Consider the following 10,154-nt stretch of genomic DNA (forward strand, 5'->3'; position numbering starts at 1 on the left):
TCCCCTCTCGTGTAGACTCATGAGGACAAACCTGCACATCTTGTTCAATAGTTACTATAGTGTTCACAGTCACGTTCTTGGAGAGGCTTGGAAAAACCACGCCTGAATAAAGGCCAAGCACGCAAGCATTTCCATAGCAGTTTCAGATAGGACCAGGTTCCCTGAACGTATTATTATATTGGATGAGAAAAGGGGCTCCTGTGCTCATGGAGGTGCTGGGAATGTCGCAGCATGTCCTGGGAACAGGAAGGAACGAAGGTCCTTGGAACTAGGCGTCAGCATGGAGTCAGCAGGAGAAACCCTGCTGGCCCCACCTAATAACCTTCTGTGGGGAAATGACTGGCTGGGGAGACGAGAGGAGTGCGGTGGCCATTGTCCCCCCAGACGTGAGGAAGGCTTTCCGCAGCGTCTGCCAGAATAGTCCCATGGAGACGCTGAAGCAGCGTGGGCTGGCTGAGGAGAGGGGGAGGTGGGTAGAAAGTGGCTGACCAGCCAAGCCCAGAGGGTGGTGAGCAGCGGCACCAAGTGCAGCTGACCCGGGGCTGCAAGAGGAGCGAGAGGCGCCTTCTCCTTCTCCAGGAGGAACTGGTGGTCACCAAGCTGCGGTAAGACCCTCCGGCCCAGCTGCCCTTGCCCCATCCCTGGCCCAGGCACAAGGGCTGGGACACCCTGGCCCCAGGCCCCAGACCTGGGTGCTGGATGCACCAATGCCTGTCCCAAGGGCAGGGGGAGAGAAGGGCTCTGCCTGGGGGGGCACCCCAAGGAGGCCACCTCCAGCTCACTGCCCACCTCTGCTCTCTGCAGAGGTGGCACCACCCTGCGCCCACAGCTCCGCCTGGCCCTGGACCAGCTGTGGGTGCTGAGCGATGGGAAGGAGGCGGCGTGGGAGGAAGAGTTGGAGGGTGTCGGCAGCCATGAGGAGAGGAGCTCCCTCATCTTCCTCTGGCCCAGGGGCTCCTGCGCTGCTGCTTTCGGGTGAGTCGTGGTGCCTGTGAGACAGGAGAGTTTCCTGTCAAGGGCCTCTGCCCTCCGTGCAGACCTGGGCAGGGAGCGGGCAGCACGCCGGCAGGGCGGGATGGGGGGCATTTCTGCGTCCTGCATCCCCTGGTCACCTTTTGGTCCCCAGAAGGGAAGGGCCAAAGCAGCTGCTCTGGCAGGACAGAGGGAGCCAGGGCTTGGGCAGCGGCTGTGTCCCGCCCCACAGGGCTTCGTCCTGCCCCTGTGTCCTTCCCCACGGGGCAGGGCTGTGCAGGCGTCCGCCTCTGCCCAGGGGCTGGGGGGCAGCAGGGCCTGACTCTGTTTCTCCTCTTGCTGCAGCTCCCGGGCACTGAAGGAGCTGTGGGTGCGCACATTGCTGGGGTAAGCTGGGGGGTGCTGCAGGCACAGCCAGATGGGGGAACATGGCTCCCCTATAAGGAAATAACTCTTCTATTATTTCCTTATTACCTAGAAGGACATTTTCTATACTGCAGTGTCCTTTGGCGCTTGCAAATGCTCTGGCTGAACCCAACTCTTTCACAGCATTGCAAAGGATGTGTCATTGTGGAGCGCTTTTCCCTGTTCAGACAGCGATGTTCTTACTGTGGGTCTTCACGAAGGTAAGGAGAGCTCAGAAGTCAGGATTGATCTCCTGTGGAGTGATATAGGTTGAATAAAGGAAAAACTAGGCAGGAGCTCTGGTTGTGCTGCACAAAGTGTTTTTCTAAGAGCAAAGAAATGGAAGCTAAAGGAAGGAGAAGTTGGAGGAAAATCCTGGGGATGACCAAGAATGTTAGGGGAGGCTGTGACATCTGCTGGCATATCAGCTCAGAGCTGCTGTGGCACACGACTCCAGGTGCACACACTCATGCTGTCCTTCACCTCATTACTCTGCGCGCTGCGTTTTGGCCCACACAGGAAAGCCGAATTGGCCGTAGGTGGCTGAGGTGAGGCAAGTGCCACATGTGGGAGACGTGGCAGCAGCGAGCGTGGGTCAGAGGGCAGCGTGTGAGGAGGAAGGGAGCGGAGGCTCGGGCCGTTCGGGTAAATCTGTGATCCAAACATTCCTGGCCCGGCTGGCATGCCGTTAGCTCACAGCACCAGGACTGTGTCTCTGCGTGGTGTTTCTGCCTGCTCTGGGACAGGAGCAAATCGTGACCAACGCAGAAAATGCAGGAAAGCAGAGCAAATTCTGGAGGGGGTTAATTCAAGGTGTGCGGGAAATGGTAAACCGAAACGTTGCTGCCTGATAAAACAAAGACTTTAATCTCTTTATTGAATGTGGTACCGTGGCAAGGTTTCAGATCTCACAGGTGCCAGCACTGGTTTCGCAGCCAGTGTTATCACAAAAAGGAGCACCAGGATCTCTCCCTCTGCGAGCTGGAGGTGGGTGGGGTGATCCACGGGCCAGAGTTTGGAAATGCACAAAGCAGGGGGTTAAAGCCAGGCTTTAACTGTTTTTCAGAGCTTGGCATAACCGGGCCAATCCAATAATCCTGTTCAAATCCACCATTTTTTTAAAAAAGTATTCTTCCATACTTGGTGCTAAACCCTCTTACAAACAGCTTTGAAATTCCACATTGTCCATCACAGCTTCCCCTGAAGCCCCGACTCATCAGAGTTGATTTCTCACAGGTTTTTCAGGAGATTTTACTATTCCAGCTATTGCCATCTCAAGTCTTACTTCCAACGTGTCTCTCAGCTTATCAAATGGAGGAATTCCAGGCAAACAGAATTTTCCATTGTGCTGCCATTTAAATTTAACTTAAGCTGTATGTGATGACCAAGGAAAGGAACGTGAAGAAACCCTTTTTGGGCATCAGTTCCCTGTAATGAGCAACTCTCCACAAATCTCTGACAGTGAGAACTGTGTTTCTGCCATAACCAGGGCATTTTCTGTGCAAACTGTGCCTCTGCTTTCGAGCTTCCTGACGTGGATTACTGACGGCTCCTTCTCATCTGCCGCGCTTCAGCTGTGTCTTCTCTAGACAACTTGTGCTTGCAATGGAACAGGTACAAGCCATAGAAGAGTGGCTTGTTTCTATGTCCAAGGAACAGGGGAACGGTTACATTTTCCATCTGCACAAGTGCCAGTGCCAGCCAGGCCCCCACATGGGCAAGCGCCATGGAGACAGGCGGCCCACTGTCACGTCACCATGCGGTGGGCTGTGACGTCAGCGAGCGATGGAATGTGACCTCACGTCCCTCCCTGCAGGCTCTGCCTGCGCCTGGCCCAGTCTGGCTCGTGCCTGGACTCCTGCCGAGCGTGTCTGCGAGGTCTGGAGGGTCGAGCGAGGCTGCTCCGGGTGCTGGGTGGTGCTTTGGGGGCTGCCGGCGGCAGCTCTCGGTGCCCGTCCCGGAGCCATCCCCTGTGTTTCCCTGGCCCTGCCTGGGTCAGGCAGCCGGGCACCGCTGGGTACGCTCGCGGCAGCGGAGGTGAGCTGTGTGGGGGAGCATCCCCCCGGGGCGGCCCTGGGGCGGGTGATTGGGCTTGGGGAGCCGGGAGGGTGTCCTTCGCCAGGGGCCTGGTCATTTCTTCCTCCCCTCCCTCCCCTCACTGGGACAGCAAGTGACCGGGGCTACTCTCACTTTGGCAGCACGGGACACCCTTTGGTGGCGCCAGCGCCTGCGAGCGGGAGCAGCTCCTCGTCCTCAGCCCTCCCCACCCTGCTGCAGCGTGTGAACGTGGCCATGGAGTCAGAGCAGATCTGCCCCATCTGCCGCGACGAGCGAGATGACGCTGCTTATGTGATGCCCTGTTGCCACCGGTTCTGCCTGGGCTGCATCCTGCGGTGGGCAGATGTGAAGGCAGAGTGCCCGCTCTGCAGGGGACCGGTGGAGTCGGTGCGGTTCGCTGTGCAGGGAGGAAATGGTTATCGAGAGTGTGCCATCACGCTCCTCCAAGGGTCGCCCGAAGCCAGCAGCCAGGCAGACACAGCTCCCAGCCGCCCGGCCGAAAACAACCCCCATCGCCCCATGGCTTACCCTCCATCCTCTCCGCAGGGGACGCTGTCCCCAGATGAGCAGGGGGCTGCAGAGCCAGAGTCCGTGGGTGGTATCCTGCCTGAGGGCTGGGCAGGATTCTTCCAAACTCAAGAGTATTTCCTCGATCCTGTGCTGTTCTGGCTGCGCCGGGAGCTGGAGGCGATCTATGGGTCCCAGTGGTGGCAGGTACAGCGTGCAGAGGGCAACATCCTGCACACCCTGTGCATCCATGGCCCGGCTGCGGAGGCCATGATCCGGGAGCTGCAGCCTGTCCTCGGGGAACATGCAGTCCCTCTGGTCCGTGGCATCATCGACGCCATCGAGAGCTGCAGCGAGGAGATCTGGACCCTGCCGTGCTCCCCGGCTCTGGGGGAGGAGGACGACAGCTCTGAGGGCAGCTCCATCCCCACCAACTCTGACTGCAGCAGCTCCCAGTGCGGGACTGCCAACACCTACGCGACCTCCTCCAGCAGCCCTGAAAGATCTGACAGGGAGGAGGAAGCCAGCACGTTGGAGGCCGCCCTCTGCGGGGGTCCTGGCCGCCCCCCATCTGCGCCCGTCCCGGCAGAGCAGGAGCAGCCGCAGCCGCAGGAGGAGCCAGGGGAGGCGGCGGCGGCAGGTCCCTCTGCTCCTGGGCAGCGCAGGAACCGCTCAAGCGGGAGGCCCAGGCGCCCCCCGAAGAGGAGGGCCCCCAGCCCCCAGGACTCTCCCCAGCCCTGCAAGAGGCCGCCCCGCCGGCAGCACTAGCAGGGCTGCAGCAGGGCTTTATTCAAGTCCAAGAAAATAAATTCCTGTTTCCCTGACCCTGTCTCTGGGTGCTGCTTTCTCCCCCTTCTCCTGGTGCCTTTCCCTGCCCCACCCTGTGCCCCACTGTGGTGGCCCCCGCCTGCTGCTGACTGCCCACGGGCACTGGAGCAGCGGGGAGAGGCTGCAGGGCGTCACTCTGTCCATACTCTTCATTCCTTCCCCAGACGCCTCCAGCTCACGGTGGGGGCCTTTGCCAAAACATCGCTGCCTCAGTCACCATCAGGTTGGGCTTTTCTTCAGTAGTAATTGTCTTATCCATCTGAAATGAATCTCTTTGTAAGATCTGTCTTATAAACAGTGTGGATGCTGGGGCAGTACTCCAGGTCGGCCCACAGGAACGTTTCAGAGCAGCAGGATCTCGGGAAACGGTTTCTGCACACCCGTGCCTTTCTCTGGGTTGCGTAGCAGAGGGAGGCACGAGGCCCGTGATGTGATGAACAGGCCCTTCCCTCGTCCTTGAGAAACCACTGGGAAAACAGGAAAGAGATCACTGTATGAAGGACAGAACATTCTTCCAGCGTGCTGGCAAAATCTGAGCTCTGTCCTTCTGCAGTGTCTCTGCCGGGCCCGGTGGGGAGGCTCAGGGCTGCCACACACAGCTCCGTGTGCTTGGACGGGGCCGTGGGCTGTCACCTTGTCTGGCCTCCTGGCCTCAGGCAGGGTCAGATCTGCTCGTGTTCTTCTTGCAAGGTGTTGTTAAATCCTCAAAAGTCTCCACCTGTCCTGTAAGCACCCTCTGCCAGTGCTTCATCAGCCTTTACACTAGAAAGTTTGCCCTGAGCTCTAACCTGGAGCATCCCTGCTGCTCTTGAAATCTGCTGTTTCCCATCTCGCTCACGGCCGACGTTCAGCAGAGCTGCTGCTCCTCAGCTCTCTGGCTGTCTTTCTGCTGTGTTCCGTCTCTTTGGTCCTCTGCTGCAGAAATGCAGACCCCAGTTCCTCCACAGACTGGACAGCTCCGTTGGCTCCACACTTCTCCTAAGTGTCCATGGCAATTTCTCGATGGCTGGTCGTTCAGCCCGTGAGCTCGCTCCCATGGAGCTGAGTGCCCAGCGGCCTCCTCAGTGCTGGGCAGAGCTGAGGGGTGGCTGCTTGTGCCTTGGAGGCTCTGCTCCGGCTCAGACACCCCGGGGACCTTTGCTGTCATTTTATGAGACACGGTGTACATCCAGCTTCTGATTCCCTGCAGCTCCCAGGTCTGTTCCTGCAGGGCTGCTCCCTGGCCAGCTGTTCCCATCCCGTGTCACTGCTTGTTTTGGTGTTGCAGTCACTGTGCTGGGTGTCCCTGGTCGCGTTTCCTGCAGGCAACATCCCTTCACATCGGTGCGTGTGTGCTTTGAAGATGGGAAGTGCTGTCCATCGTGTGTGACGATAAAGAAATCTGGCATCTGGTGAAGCCTTCAAACGTTGTACTGAGCGTTAGTGATACCGTGCAGAATAGTGGTGGGGTTTTGCCTAGACCAAAGCTGAATTTTTACTGCTCTGTGATCTTATTGCATTTGATTGGTGTCTTGGCTATGCCTTGGTTACAGTTTCTAACCACTGCCTTTGGATGTAGTGGCTGCCAAACCCACACCCTGCAGGTTTCTGAGGGCGGGGGACTTGCTTCCTTGGGGTAATACACGTTTGTGTGTGTGATGATGGTGCAGGCCCACCGTAGGGCTGACTTTTTTTATCAACCTCTGCTTGTTTTTGGCAAGAGAAGCCAGCCAAAGATTCCCCCAACTGCCTTGCATACGCTTTTGAGATCATGAAGGAGATTTTCTGAAAAATCAGAATGTTTTCTGATACCCTCTCAGTCTGTAGTTAATGTATTTTACTCCCTCCCTCTCAGTGCATCTGCTTTGCTTGTCAAGCAAAATAGACACTTCAGCCTCGAGCTCTCTGTATATTTGATGAACTCATCAGTGGTTTGGCAGGATTGTTTTTAACCCCCAGCTTGTCGGAGAAGCTCAGTATTTGGGAACGAACAGATTTTTCCCACCGTGACCCAATCTTATTCTCAGTCCCAGCTCTGCCTCATACAACCTCCGTTCCCCTCTCTGCAGACTTAAGTCAGCAGTTAAGTACCATTTTGTCACTGCACAAGTGCAAGTGGCAGGGCCAGTGACATCGTTGGATGGCAGCTCCTCGTTTCTCTTGGTGGCCCATCCTTCTGCCTGCAGCCTGAAATCAGTGTCTTAGCACCCTGCAAGGAGATTTATCCCTGATTTACCGTGGGATTTGGAGACTGGGGTTAACGTCGCTTCTCTGTTTGGCTCCCTCACTCCCAGAATTACAGTAATCTTTGATCTCTGTGTTAGGGATGACTGCAACTTTAGAAGGATGAATTAATTACACTTTGCTTGATTTTCTCATCTGTAAGGGAGATAAGTGATGTATTTCATGGGCATGTTATGAGGTAGATTGAGAACCTCCCAAAGAAAATGTTACAGGAGTGAGAAATAGGGATTTTAACAAAGTATGAACTAAAGTTTACCAAAGCAGAAGGTTCTTTAACATTCACTATTTTTGTTGTTGATATGTGGATTAATAATTAAATATCCTTACCAGAATTAGGAAGATGTTGTCTTTTTTGACTTTTACAGCTCTTCTGGATTTTTTCTACAGCATTGATCATGTACTCCGTCTTTTTTCCCAAATATTGTCCACCTCTGATTCTGATTCATTTTTTTACAACAAAATACACATTATTAAAAGTAGAAAACCTTGCAGTCGTGCTGTGCATTTCAGTGAGGTTTTAGACATGAAAAGGGCAACCAAGTGTGGCCCGAATTCATATTTGCTATATCCCACTGCAAATGGGAATGAAAAACTGGGCTGCACTTAGTGGTGGACATGACTCGGTCAGAAACTGAGCTCGAGGGATAAAGCCGTGTGGTGTGTACGGTTTGATTCAGTAAGTGTAAAAATTTGCTCAGATGGCACAGATTAAGGGCACCAAAGGTCCATGTATCTTCCCAAATTCAGCAGCTTAACTGTGAAAGCAACACCTCCTCCCTTGGTTTTACATCTTCTCAGCTCCTTTCTTCGATGTGGCACAAGCACAGCGTGATGAACCCAGTCACAGGCTGTACATCGACTGGATTTCACAGCGGAGCGGTTCATAGCAGCAGTTTGTAACGTCCACGCTCACCCTCTGACTGCCTTAGCCCGTTGCTTCTCTCGACAGTGAGTTTGGCAGCCTGGCTTTTCCTGAACAGCCGGGCTGCTGATGGATTTATCCGAACGTGGGTGTTTCTTTCTCCACGTGCTGAAAGCAGTGGCAGAGGTTGTTGGTGCCGTCTGTGCTCATGGAGCTCCTGCGGGGAAAACGTGTCAGACGTGTTTTCACACTCATGATGGGTGACCCCTGAATCGTATCAACTTTTAAATTGGGTAATGTCCATCCTGTGTTGCTCTTCTGCTCCTCGTTAAGGGATTATACAAAGCTTTTGCTCTGTGGGGAAGTTTCAGAATTTATCAGGAACATTTCTGTATTAAACAAGCCTTGTTTTTGCCAGTATGACCAACTGTAGCAAGCAGTATATGGGGCTTTTCTGCCAGCGTCACTACTTACTTTTGATAAGTATGTGTCATTAAACCCACCATTTGACAAATCGTCTTGCTGATGTTAGGTTAATAGTAACAATAGTGATAAAAATGTGACTTTTTTCATACAGTCCTTCTCATCCATAGAGGTCAAAGCACTTTATAAAGGACAATAAGGTTTGTTACATCTCTTTGTAGATGGGGAAATGACTACAGAAAGATTAAATGACTTAAAGACACGTTTCATGTAAGAAACCAAGCTTGTCATGGACAGTGACTATGAGCCAGCAACGTGCACTCGCAGCCCAGAAAGCCACCCGAGTGCTGGGCTGCATCCAGAGCAGTGTGGGCAGCAGGGCGAGGGGGGGGATTCTCCCCCTCTGCTCTGCTCTGGTGAGACCCCCCTGCAGTGCTGGGTCCAGCTCTGGGCCCCCAGAGGGGGTCCCCCAGCTCAAGCGTGGCCAGAGGAGGCCACGAAGATGCTCGGGGGGCTGGAGCACCCCCCTGTGAGGACAGGCTGAGAGAGTTGAGGGGGTTCAGCTGGAGAAGAGAAGGCTCCGGGGAGACCTTAGAGCGGCCTCCCAGGACTGAAAGGGGCTACAGGAAAGGGGGGAGGGACTCGTTATCAGGAGTGTAGGGATAGGATGAGGGATGACAGTTTTAAACTGAAAGAGGGGAGATTTAGGTTAGATCTAAGGCAGAAATTCTTCCCTGTGAGGGGGGTGAGGCCCTGGCACAGGTTGCCCAGAGAAGCTGTGGCTGTCCCCTCCCTGGAAGGGTTCAAGGCCAGGTTGGACAGAGCTTTGGGCAACCTGGGCTAGTGGAAGGTGGCCCTGCCCATGCCAGGGGGTGGGACTGGATGGGCTTTGAGGTCCCTTCCAGCCCAAACCATCCTGTGACTCTATGACAGGGCAGTGATGGGTTTGTCAGGTCTGTTGGTAATTCGGCATCTGGGTCTGTTGTGATCTCCTGGGCTTCCCCTGCTGACCTGGGCTGGGTTTGGTCCCTGCTCTGGCTTTCTCCAAGGGCCGGCAGTGGGGCCTCTCGCCGGCTTTGACTGACGGCGACACTGGAGATTCAGGGGTTTGTAAACACTCTGAGAAAAGGAAATACAGACCATCTCTTGAGACTGCGACCGAATTCTCAGCCAGTGAGGAGTGTTCATATCCCCCATATCACCCCAAACCCTCCAAATCACCCTCCCATATCCCCCCCAAACCCCCCATGTCCCCTCAAATCACCCCAAAACACCGCATATCCCCCAAATCACCCCAAAACCTCCCCATATCCCCTAAATCACCCCCAAAGCCTCCCCATATGGCCCAAATTCCCCCATACACCCCCACCCCTCCAAAACCCTCCATATCTCCCCATATCCCCACAAATCATCTCAAAACCTGCCCATTACACCCCAAAACCCCCATACCCTTCCAAAACCCCCCTTTTATCTCCCATATCCCCCCAAACCACCCCATATCCTCCCAAATCACCACCAAAAACCCCACATATCCCCCCATATTCCCCATATTACCCCAAAACCACCCATATCCCCCCAAATCCCCCCCTTATCTACCCAATCACACCCATATCCCCACCAAACCCTACCATATACCACCAAATCACGCCCAAAACCCCCCATATCCCCCCAAATCCCCCCATATACCCCCCACCTCACCATATACCTCCATATCACTGCAAACCCCCATATCCCTGCAAATCACCCAAAAAAATTCCCCATGTACCCCCATATCTCCAAATCACCCCAGAACCCCCATAACCCCCAAATCACCCCAAAACTCCCGCATATCCCCTCAAAACCCCTCATATAACCCCCAAACTTACTATTACCCACC

At 54.7% G+C, this 10,154-nt stretch overlaps 1 protein-coding gene across 1 annotated transcript in view; it reads left to right on the forward strand.

The window, feature by feature from the left end:
- LOC141932310 (uncharacterized) overlaps nucleotides 1-8,348 on the forward strand; it is a 328,304-nt gene extending 319,956 nt beyond the window's left edge. Inside the window, exon 6 of the mRNA XM_074845708.1 lies at nucleotides 7,741-8,348. Within this exon, the coding sequence (XP_074701809.1) occupies nucleotides 7,741-7,748 (8 nt within the window). The 3' untranslated portion in view covers nucleotides 7,749-8,348. The remainder of the gene's footprint in view (nucleotides 1-7,740) is intronic.
- The last annotated feature ends 1,806 nt before the right edge of the window (nucleotides 8,349-10,154 follow it).

This window comes from Strix aluco, chromosome 19 (assembly GCF_031877795.1).
Source record: "Strix aluco isolate bStrAlu1 chromosome 19, bStrAlu1.hap1, whole genome shotgun sequence".
Classification (NCBI taxonomy): domain Eukaryota; kingdom Metazoa; phylum Chordata; class Aves; order Strigiformes; family Strigidae; genus Strix; species Strix aluco.